The sequence below is a fragment of the Aplysia californica genome, unplaced genomic scaffold (assembly GCF_000002075.1).
Source record: "Aplysia californica isolate F4 #8 unplaced genomic scaffold, AplCal3.0 scaffold00046, whole genome shotgun sequence".
Taxonomy (NCBI): domain Eukaryota; kingdom Metazoa; phylum Mollusca; class Gastropoda; order Aplysiida; family Aplysiidae; genus Aplysia; species Aplysia californica.
Window position 1 is genome coordinate 700,828 of NW_004797316.1, and position 23,374 is coordinate 724,201.

The 23,374-nt window shown below is 38.4% G+C and overlaps 1 protein-coding gene across 1 annotated transcript in view; it reads right to left on the reverse strand.

The window, feature by feature from the left end:
• Window positions 1-23,374, reverse strand: part of LOC101862855 (bifunctional heparan sulfate N-deacetylase/N-sulfotransferase 3) — a 43,336-nt gene that overhangs the window by 17,188 nt on the left and 2,774 nt on the right. The window contains exons 2-9 of the mRNA XM_005092414.3: window positions 12,883-14,205; window positions 10,454-10,580; window positions 9,620-9,732; window positions 8,341-8,526; window positions 7,214-7,342; window positions 6,544-6,726; window positions 3,332-3,428; window positions 1,685-1,808 (exon numbers count right to left, since the gene is read on the reverse strand). Coding sequence (XP_005092471.1) covers window positions 1,685-1,808; window positions 3,332-3,428; window positions 6,544-6,726; window positions 7,214-7,342; window positions 8,341-8,526; window positions 9,620-9,732; window positions 10,454-10,580; window positions 12,883-13,938 — 2,015 coding nt within the window. The 5' untranslated portion in view covers window positions 13,939-14,205. The remainder of the gene's footprint in view (window positions 1-1,684; window positions 1,809-3,331; window positions 3,429-6,543; window positions 6,727-7,213; window positions 7,343-8,340; window positions 8,527-9,619; window positions 9,733-10,453; window positions 10,581-12,882; window positions 14,206-23,374) is intronic.

Below are 23,374 nucleotides of genomic sequence, written 5' to 3' on the forward strand. Positions count from 1 at the left end.
GTTGAAGGCAGTTTTTCTCTATTCCCGAATTTGCGAGACAGCCTGAATTTTAATTGAGATGGCCGCAGCGTAATGGTACGTAACGACAAAGGGGACCCAATCAGAGATGGAAGGCTACAATTTTTGGACAGGTAAAGGGGAGGGGCAACTGGATAAACGTAGATTAAGATCTCGAGACGATATGCTAATGAGTGTACGGTATAATATTATGGCATGCCTCATGCCACCATGCTACTGTAATTGGTCATCAAGGTTGACCACTCTTTGCTCGCCGTATGTCATAAACCCACCCAGGGGTCACGTCAGTTCATGGGTCACGTCAGTTCATGGGTCACTGTAGATTCTTCCTTGGCTTCTTCGGCTAAGATTCCGTATTTCCCTTGCTCCCGAGCACTGGGATCTTAGGCGGAGACTACTGTAGTAGAGAATTTTCGGTTACACTACACTGAATAGACTCTAGGAAAATACATGTAGGCCTATTTTGGTTTGCCGTGGGCGCCGTGGACTACACAGTGTGACCAAAATCTGTCCTACCACTATTATAATCAATTGAAACTGAAACTGAGTTCCCAATGTATATTAATCTAACAATTTTTAGGCTATCTAAATTTCTTTTTAACTTTTTTTTTGGTGGTTTGTGCTTAAGGCTACTTTGATTCCTTGAGGATTTGTTTATGAAGAATTCAATGCACGTTTCCATTTTTTTTTGCTGGCCATTTTCATTAATTTTATATTTTCTAAAGAGCAACTTTGTCTCTACTTTTTCCAATTTGGATACTTTTCCTACATTCCTACCTCTAGGACTGACTTACATTTGATCATATTGTCTTGCTCAAACAAGTTCTATTCATAATATCACTTTCTCACTAGTTGCGTCTGTTTGTTTGCTGTTTTTTTCTTTTTCAATTTCACGGACCATTTCCACCTGCGTTCAGTGCGTATATTCAAATACTTTGTATACTGTTTACATTATTAGTAATAAATGGCGTAATTTGTCAAATATACTAGAATGTTATTCAATATGATGTTTTGCATTAGCACTGAAGTGTTTTAGCATATTAGCAGAAAGTACTCAAAATGTACTCATAAGTACTTTTTTAAAAAGTACTTGTACTCAAGTACATGTTACAGAAAAGTACTTTTACTGTACTTAAGTACATATCTTAGATTGTACTTAAATACCTTTTTAAAAGTACTTTAACAGCTCTGATTAGAACATCTTAAACAGAAAAATAAACTGTTTTTGTCCATTGTCCAGTTTAAACCAAGTCATAAGAAAACTGAAAGGAAATGTAAGAAGCACGCCACACAAAATGTATTTAAGATAAGTTATTTACATAAAGACCAGGAAAGCAAGGAAGTTTCATGGACAGTGAAAGAATATGAACCATTTCGGAATCAGAGGTGGTGAAGGAAGACAGTCAAGACAGATGGGCGGGAAAGAAAAGGACAGAAACAACGCAGATTGAACACCCTCTGATGACTTCTGGGAAAGAGCTCTGAGGAGACATGGACTGCCTCTCCAGCATTGAATAAAGTTAATCCTAGGGCAGAACAATAATAGGTTCCTTTAAGCAGACTATAACTCATTGAGAGGTCACTATCGAATGTAGGATTACTGAATGGGACAGAGAAATTTTCTAGAGGGACAATAAAGTATCAACTTATCATTACTTAGACTCACCAATCAAGGCCAGAATAGTAGTTATCAGTGTTAAAAAACTGGATTTCCTCAAAAGTCTTTCGGCTCTTATGATTGCTGACGATGGATGGATGTTGAGACAAAAAAGAGTACAGGGCAGTGGTGCCTGAAACAGTATAAGGAAAAAGGTTATGAATGCAAAGGATATTATTTTTAAAAAGTGTTCTGAAAACTTTTGGTCAAGCAAATGCAGTCTGGCTAAGTACATATATATAATAGAATGGTAATGCGCCATCATATTCATCAAATTTGTTGAAACTGTACATTTTAACAGTTTAAGGTCATTAGCAGACCAAAAAAAAATTACTTTTACATTCATGAAAGTTTTAAAAAATGGGTGAAACAGCATTTGTGTATCATAGCCCCAAGATCTGATATGCTTCAATGCTTTGCCAGGTAGTTTAACCTTTAGCGTCCTATACCGCTGCCGCCTTAGAATCATATACCGCTGAAAACCGCTGCTTTGAATTGACGCTAGTTATCACTACTTTCTGCTGCCTGTATCAGGGGAAATAGCTGTGTAAAAGTTTGCTTGCACAGTAGAAAGTTTTAATAACTGAATTGAAAGAGCTGTTGGCTTTGAAGAAACTAGAGGAGTGTTTTATCTGACAACGAGTTGCCTGGTCTTTGAGCACAAAATCTGTTCGAGTTATTTCACATTTCTGACAGAGGTGTTGAAGATAATCAGTCAGATATCTCAATTGAGGATAACTTTGATGTGCAACAGTTGATAGGAATTCATGATTCAGAGGATGATAGTGAAAAGAGCACTGGTGCTAGGCCTAGATTAGTTCTGAGAACTCACGCACAGTCACAGTTGATAGTGATGAATATGCCACACCCACTGATAGCTGTCCCTATTGTATTTGTAAAACGTTCAGAGCATTACAATGTCATGTAATAGTAGTGGTAGTGGTAGTGGTAGTAGTAGTAGTAGTGGTAGTGGTTGTAGTAGTAGTAGATGCCTAGAAGTGTTTTACTTCACTCAAGATGAAGAAAGTCAGCTATACAATAAGGCAACAACTTTATTCATCTACATTCAAAATTTTCATCAGATGATGAGGAAACTCATGCCTCTACAATAAAGTAGTACTGCCCCCCATATTGTCTATCACCATATTCCCTTTTCATCCAAAAACATTCTCATCAAATGTTGAAATATTAAAATTGAATTAAACCCTCTACTTCAAATTAAGCGAAAACTAGTTTCTCTTTCAGTGAAGTGACATGAGAGTCGTTTCCATACTGTTGAATGCTAAGTTGATGTCAGTAGCTGCTTAATTAAAAACACATGAATTTAATACTGGGCACAAGAATTAATTCGTAATCTAACAGTAGTACACCAAGAACTGAGGAGTTCTTAATATTGAGCACACGAGTTCATGCCAATCAAACTGCAGAACACAGAGGTATATAATTCAATTGGATGGTGTTGAAAATGAGTGTGCAAATGTTACTTTGTAAGCCATACACAAATTTGCTTGGTGAAGGCCAGAGGGTCTGCTGTCCTCCTTCATACGTTTTTACCCTGACCAAATAGACACCAAGCTACAGAAACTTGAAGGTGTCAATGTTTATCAATTTGTCTATCCACCCTGAGAATCTATGCCTCATGTTATTTGCCATTACCCGTTTTTTGAGGTCCAACAATAAGGAATTGGGGTAGACGATCACATGTGCGATTTGCTGGCCAGATGCTGAGATGTCGACTGTAGTCACAAGGGTTCTGCAAATGGGAAAGAGAAAAGAAAACCTTTGAAAATGCAGAACACAATTTGAAATTTTTGATTGAATATAAACACATTAATCTAATAAAGTGACAAAAGAAATATTGTAAACTGATGTCAATTGTTGGAATTATGTTGAGACGAAATGGTAATCAAAATTTCAAAAACATTTTTTTTCAACTTTGATAGCAATATTTTCTGTAAGAAAGTTGGAAGGTAAAATATTTCGGTCGGATAAACAAATACAGATAAAAGTAAAATTAGCAGTCAATACAGTTAAATCAGAAGGGAAATGGAGATTAGCGGAGCATCCAACCACCTCCCTATTGATCTGTGATCTGGTTATTTTCTTCTTGAACTATAGAGGGTGTCCTAAGAGTCATGCACCATCTTGATGACAATTTTGTTTTTACGGCACTTGCAACACAATAAGGTTATATGAGTGCCGAAGATTAGAGGTGTTACAAGCGAGTAACAACCCAAAAAAGAAGGGTAGATAAAGACGATAGATTTTTTATAGGAAAGAAGGAGCAAACCAAAGGTGAAAGTGACAAGAGATGGTTAAGCCTGAAAATTCCGTTGTTAGAGAACGGATAGCCTGAAATGTTCATGGTTCACGCAGCCTGAAGGATGGGGTACACTTCTCCATTTTCCAGGGGTGCCATCCATTTCCCAGTGGCGTGTTACATAACAATGACAGCACATGCTCTATTTAATTAATTTTTTTTAATAGTAGAGGGTTTTACAGTGCTCGCAACTGCATAAGGTCATATGAGCACCAAGGGGTGGGTGTCAACAGAGAAGTCTTTACAGGGAATCAGACTTAGACTGCTCACCTCTCTAGCTTCAACAACACAAAGTCTGCTTCGACTATCAAGGCACCCCGGAAATAGCAGGTCACAAGAGAGTGACAAACATACAAAAGGAGTAGAGGAAAATGACAATAGTAAGGATCAGGAAAGAAAAAGCATCAGTTCCCTGTTGTAGATCAGGCACAGTTATGAGCGTGACATGAGTCAGCCCATTTACAATTCTACTATGCTTGAACGAGAAGTGTCCCCCCTTTGGGAATGGCCTAAAGACACTACAGTCAGTGGCACTGCCCCGGGGGGGGGGGGAGCTCTATTTAAATATAATACACACAAACATCTCGCACTGAATAGGTCTACTTAAGCCATTCAAGTTTTTACTCTACTTTAACTTTGAGTTTGAGCAATAATGTTGTCTTTCACTTTTTTATATGAATCATGATACCTAGACTGGTTCTTGACAGTCGATTTTCTGGTTCTTGGCCCTTTCACGGGATCAAAGCAGGATTCATTTGTATATATAGTTTATATATATATATAAAATGATGAGGGGAAAATATAAATAAGAAAATATATAACAAGTAAGAACAGACTGAAATATGTAAGTCACACGAAGACTCCAGTTCCACACTGAAATATTGTTGACTGGATACATGTATAATGTTGGCTACGTCTTTGTTTGTGTGTGTGTGTGATGTTTGCGTGTATTATATATAAATAGAGCTACCCCCCCCCCCCCGAAATTCAAATACTAGACCTTTGGAGTTATATACAGATACATACTCTACGAGCAACACCCATCTATGCTCATTCTGACAAAAGCCTTATGCTTGATGGTAAAAAACTTCTTTTATATCTTTCTTTCTTTGTTTTTGGATGTACATATCTGCCGCTGCGTGATCTTACAATTTGTGACAGCACAGAGACAAAATTTGCTTTATTTTCATGACGACACAGCGTTTATAATGGACGACCTACATGCTGCAAATGTTGCATTATCAGTCTACCATCGGCCAAGTTCTGGGAGGTGACGAAAGCAAAAGTAGATCTTGATATTCCCGATCGAGCCACGGTGTCACACGCTTCCCCATGCTACCATAGCCGCCTGTTAGCGTAGCATGTACTGTCGGACCGGGAAACGCAGAACGAATATCACAATCGCGACCGGCAAAAATTAACTTACTGACCATATTTAAATTTGTTTTCTAATATTCCAGAAATTTATATATTTTCCTGGGTCTTCCCGACCTCTTCACAGGGTAATTTACAGATTTCCTTAGATTCCCGGCTCTCGGGTCTCGGCAATTTTTATCAAATTTCCTGGGCCTGGCTAGTCACTCTGTTTTTACTGTGGGTACCTAAGTTCTGACTCGTTTTTTCGGCTATTCGAATTTTTGTAAAACTAGGTACTTATTTATTCGGGTTCTTTTCAATGAATAGTACCCAGCCCTACCAAAAGTGCTGGTGTAGGCCGTCAGCAGATATATTATATTTAAAAAAAACCGGAAAATTTGTTGCACGCCGACGAAATAAAAATAACTGTAACGTCCCCAGCTATGGAAGACTTGCCTGGCCCGTGTAGCCGGACGGAGGCCCACGGATGAGTTCAAGTTGCCGGAAATTTCGGCAGGAGTCGGAAAACTTTCACCCCTGGAGCAAACCACAACAGAGCACCCGCCAACCACCCACGTTCACAATTTGAAGGATGCAACAACTACATAGGACCAAAAGATCCCCCCCCCGAAACACCCAAGTATGTAATAAACAACTTTCTTGGGAGAGTCAATGCTTGTTTTGTCCCCCGAGGGAGCTCAATTTGAGCATTTATTATAGAAAAATATCAATCAAACAGTTTGTTGGTTTTAAAAAAAAATGAAAGCCAGGATGGTGCGTGACTTTTGGGATGCCTGTATTACTATAAATAAGGAGAAGTGCTCTCTTCAACTCAATCAGTCAATGAAATAAAAAGGAAAACGGTTTAAGTTTCACACTCATAATCAAAAAGATTTTTTGTGCATGTCTGGGCTGAGCACATATTTTTATACTAATTCGACCTTAAAAACCAGACATTGACAATGTTGAGTCTTCCACTTAAGTTCAAGTGAAGAAAACACCCCAACATAACCCAATCATTCAGAGCTTGAGAAGAGCAAGACAGAACACAAAAACTACTGAGGACGAGTTAAGAAGTACGGCGAACCAGCAGCGCCCTCCAAACACAGGCACCCTTCCACTTCAAAAACTTCACAAGAAAAAGAGGGAAAACAAAGAAAGATTACGCTAAATTGTACACAAAACAGCTAACCGTCCAGAGAGGATCCTTGTCTTGTGGATACAGCTCAAAGTACTTGAAGCCCATCTCAAGTGGGGGCAGGGAGAGCAGGCGCAAGTTTGTCCAGCACTTGAGAAACTCCACTACACTCTCCATCATGTACAAGGCCAGTCGGTCGTTTCCATAATTGGACAGGTGAGTCATAAAGATACTCATCTGGTGAAGAGAAGTGTTGGACAAAGGAATGGATTAAGAGGCAAGATGAGGCTCTGTATAACAACACCTTCTCCGCCTTAAAATAAACAACTATTGATACAGATGGTCGCCCCAGAACTGTTGTGTCCAAAGTGTGTTTGAGTAATGAGTGCACTTTGGACTAAATAGTTCTGAGGCAATGATATGTAGAAACAGACTATTAACATTACTGAAAATAAAAAAAAATGATATAATTACATAGTCTAGTGACCTTCACATCATTTACAATGAGCAAACAATTGATGAATATAGTCTTCACTGTATTCTCATCTACCAGAACACTAAAATGCCCCCCCCCCCACATACAAAAAATAAGATGCAGCACAAAAAAAAAAGATACTGTAAAAAGAATAGAGGCAGATTTTGAGGGGACTGAACAACATCTAACAACAAATTGAAATAAAAGATAACAGTTTAAGCATAAAATACATTTATAACAGTAACTTACAGGTGTGGTCAGGATTGTTTGAAAAATTTCGCCACCCTGTATACTGGCATCCAAACCTGTAAGACCCCCGCGGAAGTCGGAGGAAAAGACAGTGGTGGTAAACAAGCCACACGTCTGACGAGGCAGTACCTGCAGAAAACCATATACATAAAAAGATGCATCAGAGATCATTATCTTTTTACGAAAAAAAGCACATCTCTGTTATTTTCATAAAATATTTTTTAAAAGAAGAGAATGAACTTAAGTAACATTCTTTCATTATTAAGGTTTAGGAAAAATTATGTATGTTAAAAACTTTTACAGGAAATTAAGCAGCATGACAAAAGAACATAATACAGCTTCCATTAAAAAAAGACATCATCATGTTGATATTATATGCCTTGAACCGTTGAAATAAAAACAAAAACAAAAAAACTAAGCCGAAATCACAATTTTTACAAATTATTGTTGAATAAAAAAAAAAAATGAAACTACTGTTATCACCATTACATACGTTGTCTTCAAGGAAAATAATTGTAATAAGCTTTTTTTTTCTTTAGTAGAGGTTTTATGGCGCTCGCAACTGCATAAAGTCATACGAGCGCCAAGGGGCGGATGTCAACAGAGAAATCCTCACAGGGAATCAGACTTGCTCTGCTCACCTCTCTAGCTTCAACAGCACACAGTCTACTTCAACTATCAAGGCACCCTGGAAATAGCGGGTCACAAGAGTGTGACAAACATACAAAAGAAGTAGAGGGAAAATGACAATAGAAAGGATTAGGAAAGAAAAAGTAGCAGTTCCCTGTTGAGACTCCGGCACAGTTATGAGCATGACATCGATGATTCAGCCTATTCACAATTCTACCGTGCATAAGAAAAGGTTAATGTCCCCCATTTGGGAATGGTCTAAAGACACTTCAGTCAGTAGCACCGCCCCGGGGGGTTGTCATTAGCAAACATAATCGTACACACTGTAAAACAATGTTACATTCATTCCACGGAGTACAAAAGTTAAAAAAAATATCCTGCACATAGCAAAGATAACTCAGTCTTCTTCCAACAACTCTGAACATTCAAATGATCTTAGAGACGGAAAACAATGTTCACATGCAAACCGAACCAATCAAACCATGGCTCAAACCCACCATGATCCCCTTATGGATAAAACCATGGCGCTTCCATGAGGGCAGCAGTTTTGGGTACTCTTCTGTGCTGGTGACCATGACACCCCATACAGACTTCCAAGACGTGTACAGCGGCTCGTACACTGGAAACACTCCGGAGTGGTGAGGTGCCACCGCATACATACCGTACACTTGAATATCATGATCCTGAAAAGGCAATTCATGTTTTTGTTTTTAAGTAAGAATTTTACAGCACTTGCAACCTAATTACATCATATAGGTGCGGGAGATTAGAGGTGGTCAAAGAGAGTAACAAACACACACACACCAAAAAAAAACCCCAAAGGAAGAGAGATAAGGAAGATAGACGTTTGATTGGAAAGAAGGAGCAAACCACACCAGAGTACCCACCAACCACTCGCTAAAGGGAACTCATGTTTGTTATTTTTTGCTCATGAATAGAAATATCCTTTGCATAATATACATGTTTCATCCAAAACAAGTGAGGTGGTAAAACTGTACATTCTCTTTTTATCAACAGTTTCTCTTTCATATGCATCCACCTGAATTAACAAAAAATAAACAAGCAGGGTACTCCAGACTTGTCATGATCTACACTAAGTTAGATCAGATTGTTATTTTCATGAAATTGAAGGTATCACTAACAGAGAAGAGACAAAGCAGAAAAAAATGAAATAAAAATGTGACGCATCGTGGTTAAATTAGGCTTTCGTCAAAATAAAGAAATCGGAGAAACAGGCATTTCCCGCAAATTTTTTGACAATGTTTATCGAACTTTTGTTTTTTGGCTCAAATCCTTTTATGTCCATAGACAAACATAGTTCCATGTGAATTTTACTGACAAACATTGATTAAAGGCTGAAAATATGTCATTATTCAGTTTTCAAGGACTCTTTAGCTATTGGAGTTACAAACTTTGGCAGCCATTTTCTCGTTAAATTCACCACTGAAACCAGGCGACCTCATCTCTTTCAACTGCCAATATCTTGACTTCAACTAAAGATAGATGCGTATTTTTTCATTGAAAGCAAAACATAAGAATAAGCTTTCAGATGACACCAATAACTCCACATGACCAAAAAATGACGAGTGCCTGATTCCACAGCGTCGTGACACAAATACAATTTTCTAAATGGATATTTTTCTATTCAACAAATTTGCAGCACTTATTCATACTACTTTTGATAGTACATCGCGAGAAAGAGCATTTAAGCAAAACATTAAACAAAGTCACTCCACAACATAAATTTAGATATTGGCCTCTCTGGGCCATACTTACCTCAGCAAATTTCTTATTAAGCATCATGGAATGTTCAACATAGGCTGGATCAAACTTGTGGGGTTGCTCATGTCGAAACATGTGGCTAAACCATCGGAAGCTATTACGATTTTCTGAAATTGAAAGTCAAGTGGGAATCAAAAGGAAGCTAGAATACAGTGAATACGTTCAAATTACTTAGAATTCAACAGAAGAATTAGTTTCATAAAACCCACCTCATAACAAATATATGATCTTGAAAAACACATTTGAGGAAATCTAGACAGCAATATTATATTTCAATCAGCGAACAAGTTATATTAATTTCATACATAACAAACTTCAAAACAATTGTCGCTCATAGCACCCTTGACAGTAAACTTATATAACTGCTTTCAATCAATCAGAACTGTACCACCATAATAAGGCCTCAACACAGCAAAGCTGAATCTGTTATGTCTTTACTGATTCAAATTAAAATAACTTTCTATTACTTTTACAACAAAATTTCACACACCATAAATAGGAATGATAGGAATGCTTTGAAACATTTTTTACTAGGCATGGCATTTTGTTTGTTTGTTTGGATACACCACTTTCAAAACAAGTGATATAATATGAGGAGGCTTTTTTAATGTCCTTTTGAGATAGACCATGGCTCTAACTATACCATTTACAGATAAATATGAAGAGGGACTCCAGTGAGGGAATCTACCCAAAGACCCTGGACTAAGAGGTGAGTGTTGTAACCATTATGTCCTCAAAATATCCTGTCAACAAATATCATTCCAGTAAACAATTTACCAAGATTCTCTGACGACTATTTAAAACCACCTCCATGTAAGACACACATACCCAACAGCTCTCTGTCTCCTTTGTCTTCTTCATCATCTCCAGAGAGGAAAAAACCTCCAGAGAAGCCGAGGTTGAATCGGAAGCCCTCTACTTCTCTCTGAAGTCTCTGCTGTGTTTCCAAGAGCGCCTTAAGAAATAAAAAACAAATATTTGTTGAATACTATATCAATAAGAACTTGGATAAATTAGACAAAAACAATAGGTTAATAATTTCATTCTTACTGCCTACATATCACAAAACTTGCCAGGATATTGAGTAATTGACCTGCAAGACAACCGGGGTGAGGATGTACTAATAATGAAAAATTTAGTTTAAAAAAAATGTTAGTTTCTTCATCTTTCTTTTTCCCAACAAGGCTTCAAGACATCTACCTGGTAGTGGTATCATTCTTATTTTCCTAGCTCCTTACAGACGAAGCTGATGAACAGCAGTCACAGTGGGTGCATGTCATACGAAGCTTCATAAAAACGAAATACTGGAGCCAAGAAAAGCCTGCAAGCTGCGGATATCCACGAGTGGAAGTGAAAGCTTTTTTAAATGCTCAAAATGTGACAAACTTAGCCATAGCAGAAGCCACATGTCATCTTAACCTTTATGTCTTTTATTTCATAAGAAGTATCTAGGGGGCCCTCGTGGCCTAGAGGTTAAGGTGTTTGCCTCTCATTCAAAGGTCTCGGGTTCAAATCTGGGTAGTGATGGAAAAATTTTCTTTTCTAAAATTGTCTCCTTTCACCTTCTTTCTCTCTTGCAATATTCTGTCGTCTGCTTTCGTCTCCACTTTCTTCCCCCACCCCCGCACCTCCTTTGCCCCCTCCACTGGGCTGCTGACTCTTTCTGCAGTCTTTCTACTGCTACTCCTTGGCTCCTTCTTACTGCTGTCTTTCAGCCACACCCCTGATCTTCTGGTAGGAAAGATCTACATCTAGCCTTCTTGGACAAGTGCGAAAAATCCTGGAGGTTGCGTGTGCAAGTAGCGCACATTAAAGATCCCTTGGTGGACCAAAATCGATAAGAGTAGGCTTTGGCCGCCACCTGGGCAAAATTAAAAATTTCATATAAATTGAAAATGTTTGGTGTGTCCAGCGTGCTCATATGACCTTATGCAGTTGCGAGCGCTGTAAAACATTTACAAAAAAAAAACAACAACAAAAAATCTCCTCTGTGGATGCACTGGTCATCATCAGAGATTGACAGACAAACTATTATTAATATTATTACCAAAATTTTTTTTAGGCCTTCTCTTTTGACCAATTAAAAATGTAAGATAATTATATCTTCAAAAGTATGATATCTTGAATACATATTTGTGTTGTCCCTCTTCCTTCTCACTGTAAGAATGCTGCTGTTTGGAAAAACATTTGATGCATATAAATGACAAATTTACCCCCCCCCCCCGCCAATGTTTGAGAAATAACTGAAACCCTCCATATCAAGTGAACTAGTTTTTAAATTAAGCATTCGTCATGCAAGCAGTTTATTTTCTATCATGAAAGTGAAGTACACACAGCAAATAAATAAAACATATATAAATAAATATACAGTCGAACCTGTATAAGACGGAATCGCAAGGGAGCCAGAAAAAAATTGCGTCTTAGACAGGGGTATTTAGGGGGAGATCGAAGGGGGGGGAGGGGTGTTCAAAGGCCCAGCAGGTGGGATCAGGGATCGCTTGTCCGATCGGTAAGCAGTGGTCAAAACTTCACACCTCTCAATTGCTATCCTGTCGGATAATGACATGTGTCAATCTTACTTATCCAATTACCATCAGTGCTTGCCTTTCATAGGACCACTGTTTGACCTATGAAAAACAGAAACGTTTGAACATCTCCTTTGCTTCCACTCTTAGCCACACCCATCGGTGTAACAAGCACAGTCAACCAATGCCTCTCCTCACTGCCATCATATAACAACAATTCAAGGAACTCTTATCTCGGCTGGCTGTACGATCAGGACGGCAGGCATTGGTCAATCTAATTTCACACCTCTGGCAAATGGCTACCCAGGAAAGTTTCCATAGCGGCTCACAGCTCGAGCACTCTCACGGGCAGTCGCGACATTTCACACCCACACCACCCTGACCATCTGCATCGCTCAGGGCACACATGATGGGGTAACATCTATCCCCAAAATGCCCCCCTACTCCCCTTCCTCGCTCAGCGGCATGGCCATGGCGTTAAGTTTAGAGTCGGCGGAATCAAACTAGTGAATTTTGTTTCAAATCAGGGCTGACCAGGAAAAGCATTTTCCGTCTTAGACAGGTGAAACACTCGGAAGGGAGCGAATTTTTCTTTCCGTTTCCGCGTTGTTGGACAGGTTTCCGGTTTATACAGGTAATTAAAGAGGAATATATCAACGGGGGAGCGGGGAGATTCCGTTTAGACAGGTTTCCGTTAAGGCAGGTTCGACTGTATATATACTTTTTACTCACCTGGACATCAGGAGTTTTCATGCGAATCCCAACCTTTCCAACAAAGATGTCATCCACATCAACTTGAATGAATCTGTCCAGTGTCAGCTCCAATTTCCCAAAGGACAAATACGACAGTGCATCCATAACTATCATTGAATGCAACCAAAAGTTCAAATCACAGCCCAATAAAATCTTAGGGATTCCATCAATTTGACCCTGATCATAGACTGCAGTAACATACTTGAAAGATGAATCTAGGACTTCACCGGTATCAAATTCCAAAAAACTTGAAGAAAGTTTTGAAAAGGCTAAAGACTGATAGGTTGAATGATTACTGTGAAACACTGTCCATGTGCTTGGGAGAGGCCCTTTCCAGATTTCACCAGGTTTAGTCACTCTCCAAATGTCAGAGTCAGGTCTCAGTTTGTAATCTTCTAGCTTTAAATTGTACTGAAATGTCATGAAATAGCTTTCAAAATGACTAAAGCTAGTTGCTGAATCATCTGGGGGCTTCACAAACCCTATTATGCCAACCCCATAGTCATGGCAGTATTTGTCAATCAGTTGCCGATTCCAATTGTCAAGGTCCAAATAAGAATTGTAATTTTCAAAAATAATGACAGCGAAACGGCCAGACTTCCTGTTCGCTAAAGTAGGTAAAGTTTTGGTTTTAACTTCTACTTTCACATCAATACGCAGTGAACTCAAGAAATATCGAATCTTCTGACCACCCCTAGAGTTCAGACTCTCAGAAATGAGCAAAGCTCTATGAGCGATACGAAGACGTTGTTCTCCACTGCGCTTTCCTGAACCGATGATAGGTCGTTCGGCTGCCATTGGGTCCCTCTGGCAGCGTATGTGCGGCACCGGAGGATTAGCCCGAGGAACTCGTGAGCTTGAGTCCATAACTGAGTACAGGAAAATGACACTGGATACAGCACTGAGCAAAATGATTAGCACTAAAGTCCTTGGGAGCGAACAACGCTTATTGAATGATAAAAGTTTCAACACGAACCCCACGCACCTCATAAGTTCCCTTCGAAGCCACATGGTGAAGCGTAAAATTATGGACATACGAACTACTGTTACGTTACTGAGATTTTCGACCAAAATAAACAGATAAATCTATGATTTCAAGTCCCATCCAAAAATGAATTTGCGATGCATTTCATGAAATCCATTGTAATCAGGAATATAATGAAATTTCTCTGTTCTCAGAGAGACGCTGGCTGTAGTTCAACACATTCCAAAAACGCTGTTGCAACTTCATGGTCTTGTCAAGTAGTAACCGTGCAACACTTTTTGAAAATTTGACCCTTTTCTGATTTGCCAGGAACTGAACTGTAAGGGAAAAAAAAAAATATATAAATCAGATGAAAGTAAGTGTTGTTTGTAATCATTAGGCAGGAAATCTATCAATACACATTAAAATTGCTCACTACAATTAAAAAAAAAAAATGAATAAGGATCTAAAAGAAACCCTCTAAGAGAGAGAGAGAGAGAGAGAGAGAGAGAGAGAGAGAGAGAGAGAGAGAGAGAGAGAGAGAGAGAGAGAGAGAGAGAGAGAGAGAGAGAGAGAGAGAGAGAAAGGGAGAGAGAGAGAGAGAGAGAGAGAGAGAGAGAAAGGGAGAGGGAGAGAGAGAGAGAGAGAGAGAGAGAGAGAGAGAGAGAGAGAGAGAGAGAGAGAGATTATATTAAATGAGAAATGATTAAGAAAGAAATACTGATAAAGTGAGTGACTGGTAGTGAGAGAGAAATTTAAAGAAAGAAAGAAAGAGAAAGACATAATGTATATCATAAAAATAATAATAATAATAATTTAATAATAATAATAATAATAATAAATAGCATTTATACTGCGCATTTCCATTTTCTAAAAAAATGCTCAATGTGCATTACACCGATTAAGACATCACATCTTAAAAATGAATCGAAAAGTGTACGCAAAACAAAGTATTATAATATCTATGTATATGTGTAAAAATTTCTATGAGATAGAAAAAACATTTCTGTTCTCTCTCTCCCTCTCTCTTTCTCTCATTCTCACACGCTTTTTCTTCAGTCTCACAGTCTGGCATACACATGCATATATAGCAGTAGAAAATTGTTGGGGCAGATCTTATTTTATATAGGAGTTTGTTCCATACCTGGGGACCAAAGAACAAAAATGAACGTCGCCGTATGTTTTGTAATTTTGCTTTTGAGTTTTAAGAATTAGATTATCAGAGGCTGATCTAAGGGTTCTGGGTGGATGATATAATTCCAGGAATGTTTTAAGATAAATAGAGGCAGTATTATTTATACATTTAAAACAGAGAATAGCAGTGTTGTATTTGATCCTTTCTTTTACTGGCAGCCAGTGTAGTTTTTTTCAGAATTGGTGTTACATGCGCTGATTTCTTTTGTTTCACTCTCAATTTTGCTGCTTGATTTTGGAGTACTTGTACTTTGATAGTTTTTCAGCCGTCAAACCGGACAAAATAGCATACAGTAATCTTACTTTGATAAAATCAGTGTTGTTACAAGTGTCTTGGCTGCAGCTTTAGTCAAATAATTTCTTAATTTAATTCTCAAATACATTGTTCAAAATAGTCGACTAAAAGTGGTATTTGATCGAAATCAATAGACCTATAAATCTTAAGTTTCAACTTATTGCTCGTCATCCATATTTTTAATTCTCTAATGCATCGTTCAATAGAGTCGACTAAAAGTGGTATTTGATCGAAATCAATAGACCTATAGAACTAAGTATCATCGGCATAAAGATGGTAATTCATGCCATATTGTCTTAAAACATCAACAATAGGTTGTGTATATATCTAGCATAGTAGTTTGTCGAGGCCGCGATTTTTGGCATTTTTTGGTCCGCGATTTTTGCATAAACCCCCTCCCCCCCAAAAAAAACCAACCCCACTGCCGGGTAATAAAAGTTGTCGTTGTTTATGTGCTGTTCTAATGTTGATTTCATTCTGTTGTGAATCCTTTATTTTTCACGTTTTTACCCTCTGTGTGGCTACAAATGATATTCTGGATGTTTAAGGCCATCTGCGGGCGAGATTGCCCCCATTTTTACCATACATTTTTCCCCCTCCATTTTTGAAACCTACATCCATTTTCTTCAAAGTTTCGAGCACCCGCTTCAATCAATTATGTTTAGAAGTCTTTTAAAAAACTATTATGCAATCTTGGGTCCTGTTTTTTAATATTTTCTTTATTTTTTTCAAATATTTATTTTTCCAACTTCAAATTACATCTTCTCCTTTATTTTTAATTTGAATAGCTTCATTATTTTACACATTGTCCATCCATAGAGGTAACCTGTGCTGAAATAGAGCCTTTTTTTGAAGATAATAAACAAGTAAAATTACAATCAGTGCTTTTGTTGGGAATGTTAAGATTTTAAAACTATTCATCCATACACATTTCCAGAGTCCATAATTATTTTCAAAATCGTAATATTACAAATCCGGCGTTAGTTCTTCATCACATAGGTGTTGTTGTTTGTACTTGCCAAAAATGAAAGCCAACGGACGAAAACTAAGAGAGAAGACAGCTTTAATTTGATGAAATTATACAATATATATATGGTGAATGTTTCCTTGGTTACCATGGTTACTATGTGCTTATAATAATAAATATTTACTTGAATTTATTCTTTGATGTCTGACTAATATAAATATTCATCATTGTTACTATATATAGTCAAGGGATATGGATTTTAGAAATTTCACCAGCAGATAGCCTAAAAACAGAGCACAAGGAATTCTGGTGCTTTAGATTAAGTTACCTCTATTAACATTATATTGCTATATGGCGTCACAGAGAGTTGAAAGCTTGAAAATTAACTGCAACTTTTGGACAAAAAAACGGCAACAAATGCAGATGCTAGATATATCGTAAAAAGACAGGTCCAATAACAGAGAAAGAGAGAGATTTAGTGAGAGATCTGGGCAACTAGATGGTCTTCATCACCTCAATGGATGAAAACCACAAGTAGAGATAGAGAGATAGAGATAGAGAGAGAGAGAGAGATAGAGATAGAGAGAGAGAGAGAGAGAGAGAGAGAGAGAGAGAGAGAGAGAGAGAGAGAACAAAAAATTTCGAACTATCCATTGAAGCTACGATATTTTAATTTGAATATATCTGAAAATGTGTGAAAATGGCGATTTCTATCTTGAAAGACAGAACTATTCAGATAATTCGGGTACTGCATTGAGATCTTCTGTACAGTATCTTGTCTAAATTGTCCTAGCCCAAAACCAAAACACAAAATTTTTTTTTGAGTCAAACACTTTAAACAAAAAGAATTATTTCACACTTTTAGAAATAACACAAACACAAAACCTTTTGCATCCTAGCCATGGCAGCTGAATGATAAACTTTCAGTACAAAATGTAAAAATTTCCTTTATCATGATAGTAAGATCACAAGTAGTAAGCCATTCAAGTTTGCATTTTGACTACAGAGGCAGCATTAACTTGCTACTTCTGAACTCTTTCTGGACGTAGTTTTTTTCGGGTCTAGACATAATTAACTTGAGGCTCGAATACGGCTATGCAGGTGGTGTACAAAATAACTTCATAGAAGCATAACCATCCCTCAAAACGTAACACGATATACCAAATTGAAGGAAATTGAATGAGAAATACATCCCAATATGAAACAAGGATTAATTTTGAACATAGGTATGCATTAGAAGGGTTAAAAATGGCGATGGTGATAAGAAAAATAAATTTTGACGGAAAAAAATAATTCACCAAACATGTGAAAGGAAATCAGTATAGCTATCTTATCATATACAGGCCAAGAGCTATAATCCATAAATTTCTGAATGCGCAGCTTTTTATTTGAAAGCAATATTTCCAATTTTTGTTTGAGTTGTGATATTTATGCTGAGTCCAGTTACATTGGTTTTTTGATGTAAGATCGGAAGAACTAATTCACTCGTTTCTCCCAAAACCCATGCTTTGACAAAGTGAAATGAGATGTTTTCGTATCCTAAATCCTTTCTTAGTTTTTCAATAGCAATAAAAAGTAATTATAAATGACGAATCGTGATAAAACGAAACGAAACTGAGGTATCCTATACCAGCTGATGTATTGTTGATACATCTGCAAGGGGTGTGGCCTCGAGCCGATATATCGGCGATATGTGCGGAAAGAGTTAATAAGCTGTAACTCTCAATTTTGATACTACCAGTCAAAATTAGGCGCCTTGCCCAAAACTACAACTGAACAAAAACTGTCGCTTTTTCAGTAGTTCCCGAAATTTGGGCCTATTTTATTCGAAATTTGCAAAATTGAGCTCAATTTTGCATTTGAATACTAGATCTCTAGGTAAAAATACTAGATCAAGGCAATCGATTCGTCAAAATTACATATATCAAACACTACATCCAGGCCTTTTGTTGTTAATTGCAATCATGAAGTGCGTCTGGGAAATTGACTGTCGTCCAAGCTGTCGTCATTGTTGTTTTTGTCTGAAATGGAAGTACAATTTGGCCAATCGTTCATTGATAACATTAGCCTATAGCCAAGTTGGAAAGTGAACCATTTTCCGTGCTATTTACTTTTACAAAAAAGCGTTTAACAAGTAATTTTCATTCTTGTACAGTGCAAAAGGAGATTCATAAGTCGAAATCTCTTCAAACATTCGATTTAGGCCGATATTAGCAAAGTTTTAACTTGATTATATTCCCGAAACAGGAAAATAGGTGGAATAATAATTGGCGGATGGGAACTACAGAAAAAGCGCCCCAAAACACACTTATCATACACATATATATATGTGGTCACATATGTGAGCTCAACAGATATTCATAAACATCCTAAATTGTCTGGATTACCCCTCTTACGAGTCCCCCTCAAGCCTCATGCAATACTTTACATCATAAAGAGGCTTTCTTTGACATATTCACTGTATATGCACTTTTGTACCATTTATTAACAGTCAACAATGCACTGGGATTTGGCTTCATGAGATGATCGATTACCCCCACCTCCCTTTTTTCCCACCAACCCAAAGTAATAAACATGGAAAAAGGACAAACGTGTGTGTATTGCCCTAATACGGGGTGCCCATCGGGAGGTCAGGTCGGGTCGGTTTGCCAGCCTGATTGAGGGTGCAAAGCGGCTATCGTTCAACAAGCCAATCGCGCCCAACTCGTCACCTCAAAAACAGATGACAAGTGCGGCGACCACCCCCGACCTGACCCAATACCATCCACAATGGGCACCTCGTATCGTTATACACACACAGGAAGAACCGACCCGATAATAATACAGTCAGCCCTGACATCGACATCAGGTAAAAGTCCACCACATTGGCTCTGATTTTTCATTTTGTTTGGGCTAGCTAAGACCAGAACTATCTTGGATTACTTGGATCCAGAGCTAGAATCATAACAGGCGGCACATGTCCATAGCTGCTCATCTCTCCTTTCCAGCGTCCACCCCAGGGTCTTCCTGCTAATTGCCTCCTTGAGGAGCTGGTTTGAGACACGCCTGACCACTCCTCGGAGCAAACTTTTTTTCCCTATGCCCCGCACACATGTTTCTTTTATTGTGCAGAGTTGGGCATAGATAAAAGGCAGACACCAACTCAAAGACAATTGAATCATGGTGACTGACGGCCAGATTGGACACTGGAGAAGCACCAAACTATATAGGCCTATACAATAACGAAGCGACTATTTCTCAGAACGTTCCGGAAAATAAACTTTCACTTGACCTCTATTTCTCTGAACGGTTTCCGTTCTCGAGATTGTTTGGTTAGGCCCCTATTTGAGAGATTTCGGCATCATCTTTCATTCTGCGAGGACTTGGAGGAAGCATTTTTTTCAAATTCAATTTCTAGAGCTAGATCTAGTCTAGATTCCAGAGATTTTTAAAGGTTTGAAAATTCAGACACTTCAACGGCCAGCTCTATTCTGACTCGAGTCCAAATATAATTTTTATCTATTCGGACTCAATGGGTTTTATCTATTCGGACTCGGGTCCGAAAAAAAATGTTTTATTTATTCAGAATCAGCTTCTAAGTGAGATCATGTGAGTGTAAGGAGGTTACATAATATAACTGTCATCGGGGAATTTTACGTAAAACCAGAATTGAAACTAGAATTGCCTACAAGGACTGTGTAATTGTGTCAAAAGTAAAAAGACTGCACTCTCATAAGATCTACCCAATGGCAGTGTCTAAGTACACGGAAACCGACAACTCATGGTCTTTCCACCACCACTACAGCATCATCATTACTTCCACCACCATTCGTCTTTCCACATATTTTTAATTTCATTTTGTAGTGTGTTATAGTTTTTCTGTATTTATTTTTTTCAAAATCACATTGCACAAAATGGACTGTCGTGGTCTCTTCCCAACACCTCTTCCCACAGCAAGGCGAGAGTGCGATATCGCTACGAGCATACTCATTGGTCGACCTTATTAACTTTGCCCCCGGCAAGGTCAACTCAATTTAGTTGTTCTGTTCAATCAAACTAATGATCCAGGAAGAGCCAGTTTAGATATATATAGATCAAGTAACCGGATATTACAGTTAACGTCTCGATTGTTATCATTATAATTATAATCGAAAACAAATTTAATAAATGCTGGAAATATTAAGGAACAAGTGTCGGAAGTCAGAAGGGACGTCTTGCTGGACTCATTCCAGAGTCTGAATAGTCACTTCGTACTTCAATTGTGATTTGGGCAACATTCTTGGTCCTTGTCTATGTCAAGCGCCATTTGCTGATCAGCGCGATCTTAAGATGGCGCAGAACCATATGACGATCCGCAGAAAGTGAGGCCATCTCGAGATGGACGTGACGCGCCATCACACAAAAACAAACGATTTTGCAAAGTTCACAAACAAAACTCCGCAGAATTTATTATCATTAATTTAAAAAATAAAAAAAAAAAGGTTCAAGAGGACGCAAGTATCACTTGTCCATACAGTACAGCCTTTCTCTCTTGACTTCTGTGCATGTGCGGTGTGAAGTGACTTTTATTAGCAATGACAAGCAAAAAACCTTTTTTTGTCAGAAAGTGTTTGCAAATACGTGCATTTTGTAGCTGTATCTTCACAGAGCATGGGACTTTTTGAATTTTTGAAATCCATCAATAAACAAAAAAGTTACAAATTTTTTAATCAATAAATTTTTGTTACACTTTCATAAATGAAAACCCCCCAAAATATGGGACGTTCTTTGGTGAGTTTTGAGACAATATTCATCATAACTTGCTCATTTCCCGGCGTATTTAAATGAAACTTGGCAACCCAGTACATTTTCTAGTGCAGAATCTAGTCCTGCTTTCAGATTTTTCATAGCTATCCTACTTTTTGAGTTATGAAGACGTTTATAGGTAAAAATGTGGCGGTTTTTGGTGCGTTTTGAGACAATATTTGTGACATTTTGTCATAGCTCGCCTATTTCTTGGAGTATGTAAATGAAACTTGGCAGTCTAGTACAGTTTTTAATGCAGAATCTAGTCATGCTGTCAGATTTTTTTATATCTATCATACTTTTTGAGTTGTAAAGACATTAACAGGTAAAAAAGTGGTGTTCTTTACAGATTTACAAAGATTATCAGTCATATATCTTCTCCCAAAGTCATGATATTTGAATGAAACTTGGCAACATAAAAGATTCCTCCCTGCCATGCAATGCTCTGGATCAATTTGTCACAAAAATGTAAGTAGAGAGCTGGATTTATTAGTCTAATAAATCCAGTTATCTACTAGTAAAAGCAAGCATACTTTGTTATATACGAGGGCTGTCCCACGGAAAACCGGAATTTGGCTGTAATTTGAAAACTATTCAATATTTTCACATTCTGTAAACGCACACTTGTAAAACAATCATATTGGAATTTCCCGATTGAACACCATGAGCATCGCACAAACCAAACGAACACAGCAGTTCTCCAAAAATGGCTACCCACATGGAAAATTGGTCAAGGATAGAAGTGAGATCTGTCATTCGGTTTCTGACCGCAAAAAGTCTCAAACCTATAGAAATACACGCTGAAATAAAGTCAGTTTACGGGGAGAAAGTAATGGCAAAGTCACAGGTATATGAGTGGAGTAGTAAGTTCAAAGCCGGGCATACGGATATCAATGACAAAGTTCACCCAGGACCTTGTTCTTCTGCCAAGACTGAGGACAACAAGAGTCGCGTTAACGGACTCATTCAAACAGACAGGCGCCTAAAAATTCGCGAAATTTCCGAGTTGCTAAACATTTCAAAGTCGACTGTTCATAGGATGGTGTTTGATGAGCTGCACTATCGAAAGGTCTCTGCTCGATGGGTCCCAAAAGAGTTGACAGCTGACCACGAGACGCGTCGTGTTGAAGTGTCTCAGACTTTGTTGAATCATTGTCGCCAAGTTGTCATGGGAGTCATGAACGCATCTGGAGACCTCCAACAATACGATGAAGCATTTCTGAGAAGCATTATTACAGGTGATGAGACTTGGATACACCACATGACCCCTGAGATGAAGAGGGATTCATTGGTTTGGAAGAACACGTCTTCACCTCCCCCGAAAAAGTTTAGAGTTCAGCCATCGGTGAAGAAACTCATGGCCACGGTTTTCTGGGATGCTAAGGGTGTTCTGCTTCTTGACATTCTGGAACCAGGACAAACTGTCAATGCTAACAGATACTGCCAGACTCTTGATAAGTTAAGAGAGGTTGTGCGCCGAAAAAGACCAGGTCGGTTGTCCAGCGGGGTCATTTTGCAGCATGACAACGCAACGCCACACACCGCAAACGCTACGAAAGACTGGATCCAAAGATTCGGCTGGGAAGTTCTGCCACACCCACCTCACAGTCCTGACTTGGCCCTGTCAGATTATCACCTTTTTGGACCAATGAAACGCCATGTTTCTGGACAGCGATTCACTGACGACGAAGACCTCGTGGAAGCCGTGAAAGATTGGTTGAAATCCCTTGACGAAAAATTCTTCAGGGACGGTATCTTCTCCCTGATCCAGCGATGGAAAAAATGCGTCCAGCAGGATGGTGATTACATTGAGAAATAAAGCACACGTTGAGGTATGATGTGTTACATTTTTATTATAATAGGACAAAGGTTGTTGCTTTTATGGACCTTTTCCGGTTTTCCGTGGGACAGCCCTCGTAGAAAATAAGATCGTCTCTGTGTATATCCATTGTTGGACAGTGTCCTATTTTGTGGTAGATTAAGATGCGTTTAGATAATATAGCTTACGAATCATGGGAATATTTTGCATGTGTAGGCTACAACTCATACTATAAATGTAACATATATTTACATCCCCCTCCCCCTTTCTCTCTCTCTCTCTCTCACACGCACACACACACACACACATGCACGCGCGCACTCACGCACGCACGCGTGAACGATAACAATGTATAAAGGGGACTATCTTCCCAGACTGGACTAAATAAGTACCATACTATACTCTTTAATAACAATCTTAATGCCTCACTTTTCCGACCAAACAGAGCACACAGGTCGAGTCCAAGTG